This window comes from Amphiura filiformis, chromosome 2 (assembly GCF_039555335.1).
Source record: "Amphiura filiformis chromosome 2, Afil_fr2py, whole genome shotgun sequence".
Taxonomy (NCBI): Eukaryota; Metazoa; Echinodermata; class Ophiuroidea; order Amphilepidida; family Amphiuridae; genus Amphiura; species Amphiura filiformis.
In genome coordinates, this window is record NC_092629.1 from 19,827,866 (window position 1) to 19,850,435 (window position 22,570).

A 22,570-nucleotide genomic window follows, 5' to 3' on the forward strand; every position below is an offset into this window, starting at 1 on the left:
TACCCCTGACCCCGTTCTTGGTACCCATTACCCCAACCCTGGGACCCCTAACTCAACCCACAGTACCAATATCCTATCCCTAGGACCTCAAACACGATCATGTGACCTCTATCCCCATTCCTGGAACCCATTATCGATCATCCCTGAAACCCCTAGCCCCTTCACTGGGACCCATAACCCGTTGTACTCTTTACCATCAGTATAGCCACCTATCCCAGCAAACACAAAAACGTTTTTAAAACGTTTTAAATAAGTTATATTTTGGGTTTTGGTTTAGGTAGAAACGTCTTAATGACATTAAAATGTCGGGTTATATAAACATTTTTGTCCAAATATTTTGTCAACACTTAAATAACATTATGTTAAAATATTTGCACCCAGCAAACACAGAAATGTTCTTAAAATGTTTTTTACAAAACGTTTCAATAACATTTTAATGTGGGGTTATATAAAGGTCGTGAAAACATTTTAAAAACGTTATTGTAAATATTTTGGGCAAACATTTTTTGCAAAATATTTTTTCAACCCAAACATAATATTCTGTTCAGAATGATTTGTACCAAGTTTTCAAAAATGTTTTTAGAATGTTATTAAAACGTTTTTATATTTTATTTAATCATCTTTATTAACAAAAGAAGGAGAACATATAACCCCAAGATCAACTGAGATCCATACCGATCTCAGGCAAGGGTAAACACAATTACAAACAGCAAATATATACATAAACAATGACAAAATACATCATGGCGGTGAGAAAAAAGTTATATGACTTCTTGGACATTCCACTTTGGCTCATATTGAGATTGAGTAAGATGACTTGAGAACAGATTTGGTAATTTGGTCTTTCAATACCTTGAATTTTTTTGGAGTGTTAAGTTGTTTTGACAAGCGAGTCAGCCTATTTTTGTTGTCGGTGTCAATCAAGCCTCTAGAGCCGACTTCGATGGCAATTAACGAGCAATCATACCCGGCGTCGGTAATGTCGGAAACAAGGGAAGCGTACCGGTCATGTTTGATAGAGTTGGCTTTACCAATGTTCGGCTCGAATGGCACCGACAGTTCAAATAGAATGACTCGCTTGTCTGCCGGCCAAAATAAAACAATGTCGGGTTTTTGGGATGTGGCAATTATGTTGGGCGGTATTATACCGCCACCGATGGTATTATTTTCAATGTCGGCATAGACTTGTAGATTGCCACACTTAAACGATTCAGTCTCTTTGAATGTGGATAAAAATATACGAATAACATTATTATGTCTCCATAAGTATCGATCTAGCATATTTTGGCAATTATTGAGTGCAGTAAGGTACCTTTACCCTTACAGAGGGGACAGGTGTCAAAAAGTCTTTTGCCCCAGCATTTTAAATTTGTAAACGAAGGCAGGGTATCTATGGAGGCGTTAATAGCGAATTTTAACGCACCTTTGGGTAAAGAATATATCAACGATTTCCAGGTTAAATCGGTTTCACATTTTTCCAACAGCTTAGGGATATCCACCTGGCTCAAGAGGGGCTCAACAACAGATTTCCAATAGTTATCAGTTTCAACCTTCAGATTTTGTTTAACCTGAGGTTTGATTTTACCCCATATGTTATTTTCCGGTGTACTGATAGCCAGGGAATGGATGTTTTCGCATTCTTTAGTGATGGAAATTTTACGAACCAAGGAAGTTTCACGTTGGAGCTTAAGGTTCAGAGCCAGGTGTGTTATTTGATCAGCTTTGCATCTTGATCTATCCGAAATGCGTGGGATGTGAAGACCTCTTGACATGTGCAACAAGGCTGTATTAGCACCATGTTTTGGAATCTCTAGCCAACCTTTCAGGAACTGCTCAGCTTTGCGGTCCAAAAGCTGGAGATTTGAACTAGTAAGATCATGGACTGTCAAACAGAATCTCAGTGATGGAATGCAGTATCGGATGTATATGGCCAATTTGTACTCATTGCGAATCAAAGATGAATCTATGTTGGTTAATTTACCGTTAAGTTTTAGAGACAATATGTTCATAAATTTCTGTTTCCTTTCCATAAAACGTAACCAGCGACCCAAGGAACCGTTGAGGATCATCATTGACAGATTTCACAAGATTATCACCAATATAAAAATCAACCAAAGTTGGTTTACCACCACAGAGAGAGAGAGAACGAAATTTGGAGGGTTTCAGAGTAAGCCCCATGCTGGTTGCTCTCCTATGGTGCTGAATCTTGTTGTTGGTGATTAAATTAAAATCGTCAGCATAAGGGGTAGTGATGATTTTGGTTTCATCTAAACTAAACCCACTTTTTCTACGAATGCCCTCAAGATATTCGAGAAGAGGATTGAAACACATAAGAAAGATTACAGGAGACAACGGATCTCCCTGAAATGTCCCCTTTTTTAATTCAAATGGTTTAGAGGTCCAGCCAGGCCCCCGTATGTGACCGTTAAGCCGAGAATAGAGGTTGGAAACATAACTTGTAACGTTTCCAGGAAGCTGGCAACGTTCCATAGAATGGGATATAAGATTATGGCTGACACTCCCAAAAGCGTCAGCCAAATCAAAGAAGGTAATATGAATAGTTTTCCTGCGATCTTTGGCATACGATATAGCTTCCTGTAACACTTGATTATGTTCAATGCATCCATTAACCCCCTTCAGGAAAGCTTTGTGGATTGCAGGATCAATAAACATATTTGTAGTGAGATAATAGCCTAGTCTTTCAGCAATTACTTGATGAAATACTTTTGATATACAGGATGTGAGTGATATCATCCGAAAATGTTCAGGTTTTCCAGTGTCGCCGGATTTATGAATTAATACGACCTTAGACTGAGACCATGACTCCGGAGGAAGAGGATCAACCAGAAGCATTTTGGTGAATATGAGTTGATGGAAGGTGCTTAAGCATACCATACATAAGGCCATCTTCACCTGGAGCAGAGGTTGCTTTCTTCGTTCGGAGTATGTCTCTTATATTCTTAGGTTTGATAAACGACATATTAAATTCAACATATACGAGTCTTTCTTGACAGGCAAATTAGGAAACCATGAGAGTTGAGTAAGGTCTAAAATAGTCTATTGAGAGTATTTTGATGGGTAATACAAATCAGCATCTTCTTTTGTGAACGACGCACCCGCAGATTCAGAGTTCAATGTGCCATTGGTAACATTCTTTGCAAACCCCCAGAAATTCGAACGATATTGTTTCTCTTGGTGAGCAACTGTCTCAGCTGTGGTTTTGGATTTGTCAAGTTTCTTTAGATAGGAAACACACTTTACAGCTTGACGGAAATTGTTTTTATCTTCATGGGATGCATTCGTTGAGAACGCCCGTTTACGCAAAATGTTCTTCTTTTTCCTGGCTTCAGACAGAGTTTTAGGTTGATGGGAGATGTATGTTTCAGAGTGTTTTTGTTCAATGAAATCCTCGTGGCTGCTGAAGTAGGATACAAGCGTATCAGAAAGGATCTGAGCAGCACAAGCAGGGGAAATGTCGTCTGTTCCAAGGTCGTGGTGAATTGGGCCCAACAAGTCACGTAAAGCATTATCATGAACTGCCCATTCATCAACCACAACGAACGCATTCAGGAGGGTGAAAGTGCATAGGAACAATGCCGGAAACTACGTCACGCTATTGTTCGACCTAGGCTACATCATTTTTAACGCATGCGTGTTCGTCAATACAGCTTTAGACTCCTCCACCTTCGCAACACGGTACGTGGAGTGACTGGAATCACACTGACGGCGGAGGAGAATACTAGCTGGTCAAACAGTTTAATTCTATCAAGCATATAATATCTGAACAATCATCGTCATTTGATCTATTTACTACAGAATATATTGTATACTCAAAATATAATTTTAAAATTGTAAACCTGTTAACTTGTATATTTGTGTACTAAAATATAAGGACATGTGAATAAAATCATGTCGAAGACAAAATGGCCGCTAATCCGCCTATTGTGAGACCTAGGATACATATTTCGAAAGAGGGCAGCAGACTAGGATGCCTATCCCTTTGTCTAGTATTCCTGATTCACTTTGAGCGTGTTTATAGTGAGCCAGATTATGCGGTATTTAGCTGGACTGCCACGCAGTCTATATTTGTTTATGTTTTACTAACCATTGCAAATCTAGACTACGCGGTAGTTTAGCTAAATAACGCATAATCTGGCTCACTATAAACACGCTCTTTGTTCACTCCCTTTACCGACATTTAATTCACATTGTTATTCATGAGGATTTACTTTGATCAATATCCACTAGTTTGGTATTGTACTCCATGCATTTGCATGTCTCCTGGAGCGTGTCTAGATGTTGATTTGAACTAATGACCTTCCGTGAAAGCACACTACATGATTTTCTCTGGTGACATGATCATCGGTCATTTTCGGTCATTTCCGTGCGTGATCGAATCGATTCGGCGATACCGTAATTTTCCGAAAAAAACACTCTTGTTGCATGCTGGGAAGGTTTAACTTGACAACAAGATGGCGCCCTTCATCTTTATCTTCCATTTTGCCCAATTTTCCCGAACTTCGATGACTTTTTTCTCAGAGTTGGCAGTCTTTGCCACTGAAACGAGTTAGCTAGTTACGATTATACACATGTAAGCTAATAAATTCATCAGGTTTCATGTACCGGACTCAACCGGAACATTTTGAATTATTTAAGAACATTACATTTACGCAATGAAGTCACCAAAATCTTACCTTATTTGATCAAGATAAAACTCGGCAAAAAACGGCCGATTTTGATGAACTTTTTGATGTGTTCAAGTACATTTTCTACACAACACGATCGAGAAAACAGTTTGACTGTAAACCACGAAATAAGGCTACTATGCATGCTTAAAGCATCAGGGAAATTCCAGAATCTTACTTCCGGTAGCGTTTGTTATTCATGGATGGGTGGTTTGTTATAGTTTTTTTTTCAGTAATGATTTCGCCAAGCAACGATCGCGGTAAATGGACTATACATGAAAGGAAGTACCATTGATAGCTTTTCTTTTCATGCGTCAATTCGCTGTCGTAGTGCACGTTAGTAACCATTGGTTACTGCTCCAAGCCTGGGCTCATACACCTGTTCCGAATTTAGATATGCCATAGGCTTTGTGTTGTGATTATTTCGATCAGTGGTTCGTAACAAAGAAAGCGTGATCCAGTTGACCTAGCAACGGTGATATTCTAACGTGCACTATGACAGCGAATAGATAAGCGGATTAAAACTTGGCCGATCGAAGTCGTTGTGGTTCCTTCTTATCTCTTTCTGCCATGGTGAAACGGAGGCATAATGCTGATTGTATATTCAAGGCCGTTAGAATAAGAGCAAAAATGCAAGTCATTGATTTTGCCATGGTTGGTGAACATAAGACCCGGGTTCGCATACACGCCAAAAAGGTAGATATAGAGGTTATCCGTGTTCTATAAGCTGCATATCCTATCAACGACTGCTATACCTTGTTTAGGACTTTCAAAAGAAGTACCTGCATGTGCAACCATGACTGTTTCAAAATAGCCCGCCAAGAGTCATGCAGGTAACTCCGAGGTCATGCATTGAAATGTTTTGAATAAGAAATACTACGGGAATCAGCGCCTTTTGTTAGAAGTCACACATGAGTAAAGTGGATAACCTCTATTGGTACCGCACGCAGTGGAGTAAAGTGTACGGGTCCGCACGGGTAATGCAAAGTATACAGCACTGGTGTTGTGAAATCTCCACGAGCGATATCAGAAATAAGCTCAAAAGTCAGAAACGGTAAATTTTAGGCAGGATTAGTGCTTACCGGATAGTCCTTAAATGTCAGTAACAGAAAAAATAACAGTTAAAGTAAACGAAGACGAACTTGAAACGGAAGTGAAAAGCAAATTAGCCGTGGTGGTAACACCCCATCCGATCAGTTGTCCGCCATGAAGAAGAAGAAAAAAAAAACCTTTATATAACCCGACATTTAAATGTTTTCTGTAAAACATTTGTGTTTGCTGTGCAGTAAATTACCAACAAATGTTATTTAACCCGATATTTAAACGTTTTCTGACAACCTTTTGTTTTTCTAACTGACCCTTCCCATTGTGAATTTATTGGTACAGTATGAATTGGTTTAGGTGCCCAAACACCGACTATGGGACTCTTTCCATTCCTGGAACCCCTAAATCCGTCCCCTGAATCCCCAACCCTGTCCTTGGTACCCAAACCCCATTGCTGATACCCCTAATCTCATCCCCGGAACCCTAGCACCTTCACCTGGATCCATAAACTGTTGTTCCTGGGACCTTCGGTACCCTTTACCCTGTCATTGGTACACCTTTTCTGGTCACCCCAAACATATCCTTGGTATTCCTAACCCCTCTTCGATATACCTGATGTTGTCTCCATCCAGCATTCTTTACCCCATCCCTGGTATTCCATCCCTAAAAACCCTTTAAGTCTATCCCCGGGACCCATAAACTATTTCTGGGACCACTCAGTACCTTTTACCCTGTTCTCAATACCTCTCAATTTCTGGCCAATGCCATGTCCCGGGGGGGGGGGTGTCTTCCTGTTTGAAGGTGTACAGGAAGGTGCCACGGTTTTGGGGTTTTTGGTATATCGATGGGTGGGTTTTCAGTGGAAACCAATGCAACCAACTGGGCACATGTGGGCAACAGTGCCCTTAAACAGGTAGCCCCGTCTGGCCAGTTCTCCACAGAACTGTCAATACACCTGTTGCTTTGATGACAGACACCTCCCCCCAGTGCCACGTGCTTTTGGATGTAGTATTACATCCTGTAGCCCAAACTACCACCACCAACTGTTCTTGTACAGGATAACAGTATGAGCCAAGAAAATGTTTTTGATGCATTTTCTATGCCACTTTAAAATGTTATAATATACAAAATGAAGTCATCATCTAAATGTGATATAGGTCGCGGGAGGGGGATGAGGTTAGGGTGTGGGGGTGGGGTGTGCATTAAGTATGGGATTTGTGTGTGTGTTATTATTTTAATATTCATGTTACGTGGCCAATCTCTTATGTTATCAGATTGATGTAGGCTCATTGTATGTTTGAAGGAAATACATTGATTTTGGGGGCCATTTTGAATTTTTAAATCATCGTTTTGGTGCAAGTGCATGCCAACATGCCAAAACTACTATAACAAGCCTAAAACAATTGCTACAGTGCCAATAAAATCACATTGGGAAGGGTCAGTTTGACAAATATTGGAAATATTTTGCCAACATGGACGCCATTTTGAAAAACAAGATGGTCGCCTTCTGCTGCATCTGAATTTTTGTAAACGTGTATAAATATGTTACTTGGGACCCAAACAACATGCTAGGATAGGTGGCACATTGTCTTCATCAAAAGGCCACGGGGCCTATAAACTGGGTAGTTTGCTCCCTGACTATTTTGGGGTATTCATGTGTAAAAGTAATGTTGTCTTCGGAGTTGTCTTGCGAAGCACACAAGCAGACGCCCATAGCTGCAGCTAAAATACTGCGGTTTAGAATAATCTGAGTTCATCATCAGGATCAGTATCTTCATATTATTAAATAAAAGAGAGCATGTTTACTCGCCCTGGTTACTCGTTTCACGGCGGTATTGCATTAGTGGTTACAACATGTTCATGGTAAGCTTTAGCCATGTTAGCCATTCAACTGTGTGCGTGCATCGTGCATGTGCATCAAAACAAAGCAAGACCCGAGCCTAGTCTTGACTAGGCCTAGTCTACATGTATGCGTTCCTAAAATTTAACCAACCAAAGAATATATTAATGAAGGATATAAAACAAATATTTACTGCTCTAAATTCGGGATCAGTGGAATCTATTGGTCCCCTCGGAGAACTGGAGACCGTGGGCCTACTATTTTCCCTCGACCTGGTGGTCTCGGGGAAAATAGCAGGCCCACGGTCTCCAGCTCACCTCGGGGACCAATATATTCCACCAGATCCCCATGAGCAGCAAATATTTTGTCATCATACTGCAGTTACTGTCCGTTTTCCTATACACAATACACAGTGCTCTTTCCCATTGACGCGTGACCTTTACAAATAGCCCTACGTTAACAGTATGGGGATATGACTAGTTAACGTCGCTGTGAAAAAAATAACAAGAAAATATTAAAAGTACTCTTCTAAAGTTCTAGAAAATATAGTTTTTAACATGTCCTAAATTTTTAGCTAATTTAGATGTTTGGAAATATTCGTACTTTGGTGTTTTAGTTAATGTTATAGGTAATAGTACATTGCCTAGTTAACGTCGCTGTGTGAAAAATAACCGGCCAATATTAAAAGTACTCTTCTAAAATTCTAGACAATATAGTTTTGTAACATGTCCTAAATTTTTAGCAAATTTAGATGTTTGGAAATACTCGTACTTTGGTGTTTTAGGAAGGATATGTAAACGACAGATAACACCAAAAATATGAAGAAATTATTTCTAAACCGTGTTAAGTCAAAAATCATTATGTTGCTCATTTTCAAGAATGCTGGTTTACAAAAAGCACGACATTGTCTGATTTCGTGAACAAAGCCACACATAACATTGTTTCCTTTCGTTTCCTTTATAATCGGTTACCCAACTGAAGCTATGAATACCATCTTTATTGCGATATCGCACATGAAAACAGTCACTTGTGCACAACCAGAGAAGATCCGATTTAATCAGTTGAGCTGTTTCAATGAGTGTTATCTTGGTTTAATAGCTTTTAATGGGGTTAAGTCCTGCAAAGGTCGAGATGAATTCTACTGTAGACATGACTGCATCATGTACTAACATAAACACAACATTAAAACTAGATGGCACAGTTGTGTTTGTCCTAACACGAATATCTATGCCCGTGACCCCACCCCTTCCCCTGCCCACAAACGAAAACCTGGTGACCACCATGTGAAAGCACTAATGTTATAAGCTTTAATTTGATATATGATCCATCTTCATAGCACCTGAAATTTAAAAAAAGCACCCAATTGGGCGCTAAATCTCAACATTGGTGACCCTCATGTCACTCCCTTACAAAAATTTGACAACCCTTAACCCACCCTTTAACCAACCACACCCCTTGTTCCATCATGACAACCTTTTGAGGTGGTTCAAAGAATCAAAATCAAGTTTTTGTCAAGTGATCAGTTCCCTGTACAATTCAGGCCTTTATCATTGCAAACACAGGGAGCTATTTTTTATAACAAAATACTACTTATTGCCATTACTCGTTGACCTACGATAAAACGCCCAATAAAGTACATGCCCTATCACACCACTCCACACCATACATAAATTCTCCCAGTCACACTTCCCAAATATGAAATTAAAAACAAGTAAAATTTTAATTTACTTCTTTTAAAGTTTGGCAGAGGCGGGGTTCGAACTCACGGCGCACCGCTTAGTACTCTATGAGCCTAGCGCCTTAGACCACTCGGCCACTTGTCTTGTTGTTATTCATTTGAAACTTATAAACTTGAAAAATATAATCGCAACTTCAACATAGGCCTGCCACGTGACAAGCAAAGGCAGAAAACGTATTATATTTTGGGATTTTATCTGCTTAAAACATTAATGTGTATTATAATAGAGCTACCATTATTTATATTGTTGAATTCTCAAGCGCATAGAGACAATTAATACGAGCGTCCTATGATACATACACAATACATAAAATCGATTTTGATCTTCGGCCACGTGCTCTTGGCGGAAGTTGTATGATTAATCCTATTGTTGAAGAGGATAATAAGCTTATACTTATGTATAGCATTAGTAAAAAGCTTAAGTCTTTGTTTGCTTTGGCTAAATCCTGTTCAAGTGGTGGGTTAATCAACAATTAACAATGAGAGGACATTCCTGAACTTCGTTCAGTTGGGGATGATTTGAAGTGACCGCCAATTATGACCATTTGATATTTAATACTAGCAATGTGGAAACCTTGAATGACCCCAAAATGACCTTCAAAAAATGTTGCTTTAAATGTTGACAGTACCTACCAAGTTTCATGCCCATACGACACTTTTTAGTCATTTGACCTCAGATGACCCCTGGGAGGGGACTCCGGGGTCAGATGACTTAACGAACATAAACATCTTCTTGCCAGGACAGAACTACACCCACCCACCGAGTTTGAGCCCCATACGACCTAGTTTCATGCCCATATGACAGTTTTTAGTCATTTGACCTCAGATGACCCCTGGGAGACCCCGGGGAGGGGTCCCCGGGGTCGGATGACTTAACGAACATAAACTTCTTCTTGCCAGGACAGAACTACACCCACCCACCGAGTTTGAGCCCCGTAGGACCTAGTTTCATGCCCATATGACAGTTTTTAGTCATTTGACCTCAAATGACCCCTGGGAGGGGCCCCTGGGTCGGATGACTTAACGAACATAAACTTCTTCTTGCCAGGACAGAATTTCACCCACCCACCGAGTTTGAGCCCCGTACGACCTACGACGGCCTCACATTAGCAGTCACAGACAAAACCTAAATCTACAGAATATATCCATTACTCGTCGATACTCGAAAGAGCTCAAAATAAATAACTTCGAAAATTTTCTTGATGTCCTTTAACATGTTTCCATAGTTAGCCATGGGGATCTATTCTGTAGAACTGACCGGTTTATTGGGATGTCTATCGACCATCGACGAGTAATGGGTCTACACTGTGTTAATAGGTCGTACCCATTTTGCCCTTTAATTTAAAGCCTTTGAACTTTGACTTCTAGGGATGCAGCTAATATAGAATACTAGGGTCATGGGTCATCATTGTACTAAGTATGAATCCTGAGGGCGTTGTAGTTCTTGAGCTAGAGCTGTTTGAAATTTTACACATATTGGCCACTGTAGCCCATGACCTTTGACCTCTGGGGTCAAGGCTACCCAGAAATGTGTAGGGGTCACGGGCCATCACTATACCAAGTTTGGGCTCCGAGGCTACTTTGGTTCTTGAGCTAGAGGAGTGCGAAGAAGTGGTCTTAAGAAGATGAAGGAGGAAAAACCGAAGACTAAACACAACAAATACAATATCTATGCCCCGTTGCACGGGCATAGATAATAAAATCCTTAAGTATGAAACCCGTCATAAATCTAAACCTGATCATGTTATGACATTGATTGATTCGATCGTGTGAAGAATCTTGTTATAGCTCCACTTTGCTACCACATTTGCTAACCAAAAGATTGATACTAGTATAATTATTATACAATTGGCTGCATTTTGAAAAGTTGTAAAATAAAAGGAGCACGATAGGCCGTATGCAGACTCCGAGTATTAGACGCATAATATTTGATGTAACATATCTACGTTATTTAATCTAGTCCCATTTTATTTCCGGTAATGTTTAAGTTCTAACGAATATATAATTTCTACCAGATATTATACGTAACATATTATCGATTTTACGTCATCAAACATTCGTTAGAACTTAAACATTACTGGAAATAGAATGCAATAGATTAAATAACGTAGATATCTTACATCAAATAGTTTACGTCTAATAAAAAGTTTGCATACGGCCTAAAGGCCCGGTCACACTATGACGGACGATAACCAACGAAAGGTGACGAACGTGAAAATCACAAAATGTTGACGGCAAAGCGACGACAAAAAGAGGAAAAACAAGATTCGCTGACGAGTGAGAACGACCTTCAGCGACAACACGACGGCAAGGGACGAAAGGCTGCTGCAGGAAACGGAGAATAGCGACCAAAACCGGACGTTGTCTGGGCGGCGAGTGACGATGTCTCGACGGAGCCTGACAACAAGCAACGAGGTCAGACGGCTGGCAGCGGATTTGCTTGCAGCAAGGAATGGCAGCTGACGGTGGATTGCGGCGATGATGATGCGAGCACGGTGGCGAAGCGGTACATGCTCTACCTCGTAATCGGAGTGTTGCGAGTACCAGCCCGGCGGTGCCATCGTGTTGTGTACTTGGGCAAGGTGCTTTACCTCACTTGCCTCTCTCTACCCAGAGGTGAAATGGGGAGCTGTTAGGAATATTGTCCATTAAGCGCCGCTCAAAGGTATGAGCATGCCTTAGACATTGTATGGCAGCTGACATGTTCTAAGGACAGCGGAATAAATGTAAAGCGCTTTGATACATGTGAAAGGTGCTGTATAAACATCAACATTTATTTATTTTATTTTATGACGTGACTCAGCGGCCGACATCAAAGTATGCGGGTTGTATAGTCCACTTTGGTGTTCCCACTCTTCACAACGTTCTGGTCATCCACTCAAAAATATCAATATCAATAATAATCAAAAAACTAATATTAACATCAACATCAACAATAATCAAAAATATTAAAATCAATATCAATAACAATCCAAACTATTAATATCTATATCAATAATAATCAAAAATATTAACATCATCAATAATAATCTAAAATATTACACATATCAATAATAATTTAAAACAATTAACATAAATATCAGTAATAGATCCTGTGTCATATACTGGGGTACCTAAAAAGGTGGTTTGGTAACATTTTGATGTGCAGCTTGGATTTCAAAACACTGTCTCTTGAGTATTCCTTCACTTAGAAGATTCAATCAGGTCTTAAATTGAGACTAATTTATTCTATATTACTCATGTTTTTAACCTGTTTTAAAATAATTTTTAATATGACGTTTGGCATGAAATATGCCAAGGGTGGTTGAGGATTAGGAGGAGGAAGATTAGGATGAGGGATTCCCCATTAAAAATTTGAATCTAGTAAAAAATGTCTAAATGAACTCCCAGACATCTATACCAAGTAAATAAATACAGAAGGTCATTTAGAAGACTAATACTTATTCAGAATGATTGTAAATGTGGAAAAAAAAGGTGGGGTTAAATCCCACATACTTTGTAATTGTTTTTGCCCACACTCTCTCATTTGTTAACCGATTTCCATAAAAACGGTGTCAAAATGCTCAGGAGGATGAACCACTTCAAATGAGACGTGTAGGTAAAATGTTTGAAACATTTCATTTTTTTACTATGTAACACAAAGGTACCCCCAAGTTCTGACACAGGACCAATAATCAAAAATAGTGAAATCAATATCAATTATAATCAAAACTATTCTTATCAATAACAATCAAAAATATTAACATAAATATCAATTATTATAATCAAAGATATTAATATCAAACAATATTACACATATCAATAATAATAAAAAAAATTAATATAAATATCAATAATAATCAAAATATCAATATCAATATCAATAATAATCCAAACTATTATATCAATATCAATAATAATCAAATATATTAACATCAATATATCAAAAATGATCAAAACTATTATCATCAATATCAATAATAATCAAAATATTAATATCAGTATCAATAATAATCAAAAATATTAACATCAATATCAATAATAATCAAAAATATTAACATCAATATCAATAATAATCAAAAATATTATATTTTTGATTATTATTGATATTTCTTTCTATATGAACTTCAAAATTGCATCGTGCCGGACAGTCTTTTGAAATCGAACTGACGTCAAAAAATGTCAAAAATCGCACAAAAAGTTTAAAATCGTGGACCATCGTTTAAAAATCGTAACCCATCGCAGACCACCGTTTCCATGGCGCAGGTACTCGCAAACGACCCGCCATCAACAGTCAACATCCGTCACCCTCCGCACAAAATTCGCAAGTCACTGTCGCACCAAGATCGTTAGAATTTCGTCATTTGCCGCAATGTGTCGTCAGGGTTCGAGATGTGACGTCACTTTCCGTTGTTTTTTCGTCAATGGTCGTTGACAACGACTACCAACGAAATTGTGACGACCTCAAAACGACTAAAGACGGCTTCGCACGGTATGGAAACGTCAATGAAATTAGGGTTGCGGTCTCCAACGAAATCTGAACGCAATCACAACTACTTCTTTTGCCGTCATAAAATTTTCAACATGTTGAAAATTTGCCGACGAACGCGACGAATAATTTCGGTCGTCTGCGGTTGCTAACGGATTCGTCAGCGACAACTAACGGCAACACACGATGAGTTACGGTAAATTCAAAATTGCAATTCGCAGCTTAACGTCGCTTGCCGTTCACTCCTATTCGTCATAGTGTGACCGGGCCTTAAGGAAAATTGCAGAGCCGGAATGACCACTAGTAATATATTGATTGTGATGTCCGTGTGTACCGCAGTAAAGCATTGTAACAGTCCGTGGGCGCGGGTATTATGATTTTAATTTAGCAAGCATGGGTAAGGCTATTTAATACCACATTTCATATTTTATTGTTAAATGGTAACTGTACACACACTTAGAAAATCTTTATAAACAAATCCATGGTAGCTATAGTTTTCAGATTCTGATAGTTTAAAACATAGTAATAACTCAATTTGAGAGAAAATGGGCCAAAACATGCAATTTTGCACGATTTCTTACAATTGCAGTCACAAAATTCAAACACATGGAACAAGTCTAAGAATTCAAAATGTGCGTATAGGCTATGAGTTTGCTCATACATTTTAAAAAATCTTAGTATTGATAATTGGTTATCAAAGATATTAGAAAACGTGTTTTCCAAACATCATAACCTGAAATTAGTCTTAGTACAAGTCTGTGGGCTTGATTGTCACAGCATATGAAAAACACCATCCTTATTTGGTCCTTATTTCCAAATATTGACCAAATAACAAATTGCCAGTTAGAACTAACTAAAGGATTTAGGATTTAGCTATCTTTCGTTTGGCAAAACGGTAATATTTTGATTAATCACAAAAACATTAGTGCTTTTCTGGAATAGGGAGTAATACGCTTCAAATTAGCAATTGAATAAGTATCGCTTTTTACGGGACTTTGAATAGTACATGTAGAGAGGGGTTCATCACGGGCAAGCGAGCTTCACTAATTGGCCACTCCTAGTAATTTTTAACGTGAGAACGTTTTGATTTTAAACTTTTGAAAATGCACCAAATTTTAAGATAATACTGGACAGGTATCAATCTTTGGCAATTAAGAGCTAGCTTTTGGTAGCAAATGTGGTATCAAAGTGGAGCCAACACGACCGTATTAATCAAATTGCCATAATATGATCAGGTTTAGATACATTGGTTGTACATTGTTACATGAGGACTTTCTTTTTTTCAGCTGAAAGATCCATTTGAAAATTAATTGATAGCCGCGTTAACAACTTTAGCCGTATGAAACGAATTTTGGCAAACTCACGATCAGAACTCACGATGACAACAGTGGCGGTCGATGGCTCGCAAATGCGGCTTGGAATTGCAGCACTGATGCGTACAGTAAACTGCTCCTGAGTTTCATACTCATCATCCGTATAAACAGTTAATCCAGGCACGTTCATTATTGCATTATCCAATGGGAAATCTAGAGATAACGTTGCCCTGGTGTAATCTTGATTTTCTTTTGCCGAGCCTTCGATGGTCTGGAAATCTGCAATTATAGGATTGCATAGCAGATAAATGAAAGTACTAGGAGGCAACGCTCACATTGACAAACATCTACATTTCACGATTACCATTCTATTCTATAATGGTTTTATATTATTTCAATGGAATGATATTGTACCCTCCACATAACCACCCTCAGCAGTGGACAGGGGCTTCCTCCCGGGATTCCTACACCCCCGTACCAACGTCCAGTCGGTTCATTCGCCATATGTCAGTAAAACAAATAACTGATTGATGGTCTATTTAAAACCAAATTTACTTAAATCACCTTATCATTAAAATTGCTATTTTTTGTGCTTACAGGTTAAAACTTTCCTGATAAAGTAATTCTGGGACGGTTCAGCGGGATGGTTTGAAAATGTTTGAGGACACCAATTAAAATGTGTCGAAATCTTTTAGGTCATCGGTACATTTTCAGTTTTGTGTCCCCATAATACGTATATTCATAGCTATAGGCCTCCCTACAGTGACGCGTAATAATTCCGTGTCACTATAACGTCATATTGCGAGCCGTGAGCGCGCTCTCGAAAATTAGACAAATTCTAGCTATATACAAACGTGTATTGTGCCCAGGATTGATATAAAATTTGATCGGTTGAGCCCATATTTATTTGTTGAGCTATGATTTTTAAAATATTGGACGAGACGTAGTCGAGTCCAATATTTTACAACTCATAGCGAGACTCAATAATATTAGCGTAAAGCATCAATTTTATCATTATTATGTTTTGGATCCAATATTATCACAACTTGGATCCATCAAAACACAATAATGGTCATTATTATGTTTTGATGAATCCAAGGGTGTGAAAATAATTGGATCCGAAACATAATAATGATAAAATTGGATACTTTACGCCCATTGCAATATTTATTAGTCTTGCTATGAGTTTTGAACTTCTCGTCCAATATTTTAAAACTCATAGCTCGGCCAATAAATGAAGAGCTTTGTTGCAAATGCCCTTACACCCACCTCTGACTGAAATTGAGTTATTATCATGATATTATAGTGTGGTGACACATTTTTGGTGGTTGTTTGACATTCATACCACCTTCCCTTCCGGAGATATTGTATATTTCTCGTTTGGGAAATCTTAGGAAATTTCAGGAATCTGAATGTTCTTTATATATTAAAACCAAAAGGAGCTGTTTTCGGGTCACTATGTTTGAAAAAAAAATCATTGTATTTAACAAGAGTTGTAGCTTCAGAAATGCTCAAAATTGGCATTTTGGCGGATTTAATTAAAAATTCATAATTAAAAAAGTAAATGAGATATTTCAATTTTCAGGAAAGAAAGAAAGAAAGAAAGAAAGCAAGAAAGAGAGAAAGAAAAAAGAAAAAAGAAGAAACGAAGAAACAAAGAGAGAGAAAAAAGAAAAAAGAAAAATGAAAGAAAGAAAGAAAGAAAGAAAGGAAACAAAGAAAGAAAGAACGAAAGAGAGAAAGAGAGAAAGAAAGAAAGAAAGAAAGAAAGAAAGAAAGAAAGAACGAGATCTGATTGCGTTCGCCTGCGACCGCGAGCATGCACAGCCAGCAGTGACAAATGAGTTATGACCCCTGAATCTGTGAGAACCGGAAGTGATCCCTTAATTACCTTTGACCCCGCAAAAATATTACATAGCGCTTAGGATGTCATAAGGAATATTCCTGGTGAATTTCAGCTTAATCGGAACTTATACATGGATTTTGATTTTTTTTAAATTTATGATTGACCTTTTGACCCCCTTAATGACAATTGACCTCTATGAAAAAAAACCCACATGTACACGGACAAAATTGAATGTTCCAATTTTAATTAAAAAATTTTACTTTGTTTAGTTGTTGAGATAAAAATTCTTAAAGTTATTTAGCTAAAAACAGGAAGTGACCCCTTATTGACCTTTGACCCCCAAAATAAAAATACCATGCATACATTAGGTAACACTGATTTATGTATGATGATTATATTACTCTGGTCTGTTTACATTTTGAGATAAAAAATTGTTAAACTTTTTTGATAATTTTGGTTTTTGACCGAAAGTAACCCCTTAATGACCTTTGACCCCAAAACTGTAAGCATCCTAAAGACCCTAGCTAGTAGCAATGCATATGTGCTAATGGCGACTCTCTGCTATGTAATTTGTAAAGACAGTGATTTTTTGAATATTTTTTACAAGTTTGTCAGACTTTTACCGGAAGTGACCCCTTAATGACCTTTGATCCCAATTCTGTGAGGAACTTTCAGACACTGGCTATATATGATGCATGTGTGTAAGTGACGTCACGGTGCTATGTAATATGTGGGAGGAGTAGCATTTTTAGTGAAAATCCAAGTTTTGGTCATTGACCGGAAGTGGATGACATTTGATCGGAAGTTGATCATGTGACATCTGTGGCACTACCCAATAGTCCTAGTGACCAATTATGATCAACATGGCTGAAAGCATGTGGCTACGATGGCTGATTTAATGATGTTGACATGATGTTGACAGAAAGAAGAACTAGACATAGCTGTGGTCTAAGACCACAAACACAGCCGAGGGGTGACCCCTTAATGACCTTTGACCCCAAAATTGATTAACTCTCCATAGACATTGGCTAATGTCAATGCGTGTGTGCATGTAGCATCACTCTGCTATGTTATTTGTGGCAGAAGAGGTATTTTGAAGGTTTTGCGTCTCGAACCGGCAGTGACCCCTTAATGACCTTTGACCCCAAATAAAAATACCATTTATATATAAACACAATTCATTTGTGAACATACTATCGCTGTGCTGTTTTTCTTGGCTGATAAAATTTGTTGGTATTTCGTTTTAAACCGGTAGTGACCCTTAATAATGACCTTTGACGCAAATAAAAATACCACATATACATTGGGTAAACACAACGCATGGTTGTTCCTAATTTCGCTAAAAAGGGGTTATTTGTAAACTATGTTTGCAAACATTTTATGTTCGTGATGTATAGGGTTGTTTTTGACGATGGTGTGCTCGATATCAAAAAACAGGGTATATTTTGGTGAATCCAGAATATCCTATTATGTATCTGATCGTATGCTTTGTATTCTTTGTACTTGGGCAAGCTTCCCATACCGAAAATAGAATTCGTATCGCTCTGCATTTAGTACGTGTTTAATATTATTATTATACAATACTCATCACAACAAAAGTAATTAGAATCTTCAAATAATTGTATTGCACGGTGTAAATTGGACATCGCCTCAAAATGACCTTTTACATTTTGCTTCAGTGTTAAACGCTTGAGGATGGCCCTCTTTAATTAATGGTATGAAGATGTTTTATGGTTCATACTACTAAATCCGCCTGTGATGCGATTTCCGGTAAAAGTTTATCACGCCTATAGTCCCAACTTTGCATAAAATTATGCAAAATCGGTACAATATTAACACTTTTAGTGTTGCAAATCGTGTTTTGCTAGAACTTGTGAATGTGATCTCTACTAATTTGAACAGAAAACGCGAAAATTTGAGTGATGTTTACGATGATGACCGCATGAACACACGAGGTCAAAACGCGGTTAGCAGTCGGACGTAAACACGGGAAAATCGGGCCTTTTTATATAGCGCTATTTTTCTCAAAAAGTAGACCTAAAATTTGGTGTCATTTTCAGATATGTCATGCAGAATTTTGTTCTGATTAAGATGATATCAAATATATATTTCAAAGTAAGACGTAACTCGACTTAAAGCCTACAACGTGACCCCTATTTTGCACGTAAAGTCTATGGCAAGCTATTTTGTGGTATGTACCCTTTACGATGAAGAGCCCAGTGAAGAGGCGGCGATAAAGGAGTCCCGGAAAAGTAGTTAATCACCGTAACCTTCCGAGACCAAAATGTGAAACCCGTAACATAGTTCTTTTTAAAAGAAGACACTGAGCTAAATTGTTACAATTTATACGGATCTGAGTTAATTATTTACTTGATGCAACATAAACAAGCGTTTTAGCATCAAAAGGAAAGGACAATTATCTATTATAGAAAATTGATCAATATTATCTTGGCCGATAAAAATATTTGAAGATATTTTGTTTTATACAGGAAGTGACCCCTTAATAACCTTTGACCCCAAATAAAAAAATACCACATATACATTGGGTAAACACAATTCATGTGTGAACATACCATCACTCTCCTATGTTTTTCTTAGCTAATAAATTTTTTGAAGATATTTCGATTTATACCGGAAGTGACCCCTTAATGACCTTTGACCCCAAATCTGTGTACACCCCATAGACACTGGGTAATAACAATGCATGTGTGCAAGTGGCGTCACTGTCCTATGTAATTTGTGGGAGAAGATGCATTTTTAGCTGAAATCACTTTTTTGACCCCTATGACCCCTGCGTGACCGTTGACCCCACAATTTTCATGTGACATGTAGGGGCATGGTCAATGATGGTTGTGATCAAGTTAGGTTAAAATCGGTACAAGCATGTCAGTGCTAGAGCAAATGTAAAGGTTGACAGAAGAAAGGTAGACGATCTCGTAAGAAACAAAACACAGCTCTCGGCTGTGTAATAAAAGACCTCGACCATTGCGCGCTACCACGTGTAGGTTTGTCGGCTGCTATGTCGTGCATACATGTCGAATTTGAAGGATATAAGTCTTTTAATTAAAATGACCTCTAAATGACCTTTGATCCCAATTATTTTTACACCACATAGACACTGGCTATAGCCAATATATATGCACCAGGCACATATCCCTGCGCCGTGTAATTTGAGAAAAGAAGCATTTTGAAAGTATTCGGTCAGACATCGAAAGTGACCCCTTAATGACCTTTGACCCCGCCGAAAAAAATACCACGTGTACACTAGGTGACATCAATTCATGTGTGAATATACCGACAGTGTGCTATGTTTTTCTTGGCCGATAAAAATATTTGAAGATATTTTGTTTTATACAGGAAGTGACCCTTAATAACCTTTGACCCCAAATAAAAAAATACCAATACCACATATACATTGGGTAAACACAATTTATGTGTGAACATACCATCACTCTCCTATGTTTTTCTTAGCTAATAAAATGTTTTGAAGATATTTCGATTTATACCGGAAGTGACCCCTTAATGACCTTTGACCCCAAATCTGTGTACACCCCATAGACACTGGGTAATAACAATGCATGTGTGCAAGTGGCGTCACTGTCCTACGTAATTTGTGGGAGAAGATGCATTTTAGCTGAAATCACTTTTTGACCCCTATGACCCCTGCGTGACCGTTGACCCCACAATTTTCATGTGACATGTAGGGGCATGGTCAATGATGGTTGTGACCAAGTTAGGTCAAAATTGGTACAAGCATGTCAGTGCTAGAGCAAATGTAAAGGTTGACAGAAGAAAGGTAGACGATCTCGTAAGAAACAAAACACAGCTCTCGGCTGTGTAATAAAAGACCTCGACCATTGCGCGCTACCACGTGTAGGCTTGTCGGCTGCTATGTCGTGCATACATGTCGAGTTTGAAGGATATAAGTCTTTTAATTAAAATGACCTCTAAATGACCTTTGATCCCAATTATTTTTACACCACATAGACACTGGCTATAGCCAATATATATGCACCAGGCACATATCGCTGCGCCGTGTAATTTGAGAAAAGAAGCATTTTGAAAGTATTCGGTCAGACATCGAAAGTGACCCCTTAATGACCTTTGACCCCGCCGAAAAAAATACCACGTGTACACTAGGTGACATCAATTCATGTGTGAATATACCGTCAGTGTGCTATGTTTTTCTTGGCCGATAAAAATATTTGAAGATATTTTGTTTTATACAGGAAGTGACCCCTTAATAACCTTTGACCCCAAATAAAAAATACCACATATACATTGGGTAAACACAATTTATGTGTGAACATACCATCACTCTCCTATGTTTTTCTTAGCTAATAAAATGTTTTGAAGATATTTCGATTTATACCGGAAGTGACCCCTTAATGACCTTTGACCCCAAATCTGTGTACACCCCATAGACACTGGGTAATAACAATGCATGTGTGCAAGTGGCGACACTGTCCTACGTAATTTGTGGGAGAAGATGCATTTTTAGCTGAAATCACTTTTTTGACCCCTGTGACCCCTGCGTGACCGTTGACCCCACAATTTTCATGTGACATGTAGGGGCATGGTCAATGATGGTTGTGACCAAGTTAGGTCAAAATCGGTACAAGCATATCAGTGCTAGAGCAAATGTAAAGGTTGACAGAAGAAAGGTAGACGATCTCGTAAGAAACAAAACACAGCTCTCGGCTGTGTAAGAAACGAGATCTGATTGCGTTCGCCTGCGACCGCGAGTATGCACAGCCAGCAGTGACAAATGAGTTATGACCCCGAATCTGTGAGAACCGAAAGTGATCCCTTAATTACCTTTGACCCCGCAAAAATATTACATAGTGCTTAGGATGTCATAAGGAATATTCCTGGTGAATTTCAGCTTAATCGGAACTTATACATAAATTACACAGCCGTGACGTTAGTCGCGGCTGTGTCTTTTTTCTTACAGGTTCTTTACACAGCCGTGACGTTTTTTCTTACAGGTTCTTTCTTTCTTTCTGCCGACCATTATATTTGATCTAGCACTCACATGTTTACACCGATTTAGACCTAACTTGGTCACAACCATCATTGACCATGCCCCTACATGTCACATGAAACTCGTGGGGTCAAAGGTCACGCTGGGGTCATAGGGGTCAAAAACGTGATTTCAACTCAAAATGCTTCTTCTCCTACAGATTACGTATGACGGTGACCCTACTTGCACATATGCATTGCTATTACCCAGTGTCTACAGGGTCCTCACAGATTTGGGGTCAAAGGTCATTAAAGGGTCACTTCCGGTATAATACGAAAAACCTTCAAAAATTTTATTTGCTAAGAAAAACAGGACAGTAACGGTATGTTCACACATAAATTGTAGTTACCCTGTGTATATGTGGTATTTTTGTATTTAGGGTCAAAGGTCATTAAGGGGCCACTTCCGGTACAAAACGAAATACCTTTAAAATGCTTCTTCTCCCACAAATTACGTAGGACAGTGACACCACTTTCACACATGAATTGTTATTACCCAGTGTCTACGGGGTCCTCACAGATTTGGGGTCAAAGGTCATTAAGGGGTCACTTCCGGTATAAAACGAAAAACCTTCAAAAATTTTTATTTGCTAAGAAAAACATAGGACAGTAAC

The 22,570-nt window shown here is 38.5% G+C and overlaps 1 protein-coding gene across 1 annotated transcript in view; it reads right to left on the reverse strand.

Annotated features, from left to right (window-relative positions):
• LOC140145965 (extracellular matrix organizing protein FRAS1-like) overlaps positions 1–22,570 on the reverse strand; it is a 141,387-nt gene that overhangs the window by 16,569 nt on the left and 102,248 nt on the right. Inside the window, exon 10 of the mRNA XM_072167702.1 lies at positions 15,140–15,367. Coding sequence (XP_072023803.1) covers positions 15,140–15,367 — 228 coding nt within the window. The remainder of the gene's footprint in view (positions 1–15,139; positions 15,368–22,570) is intronic.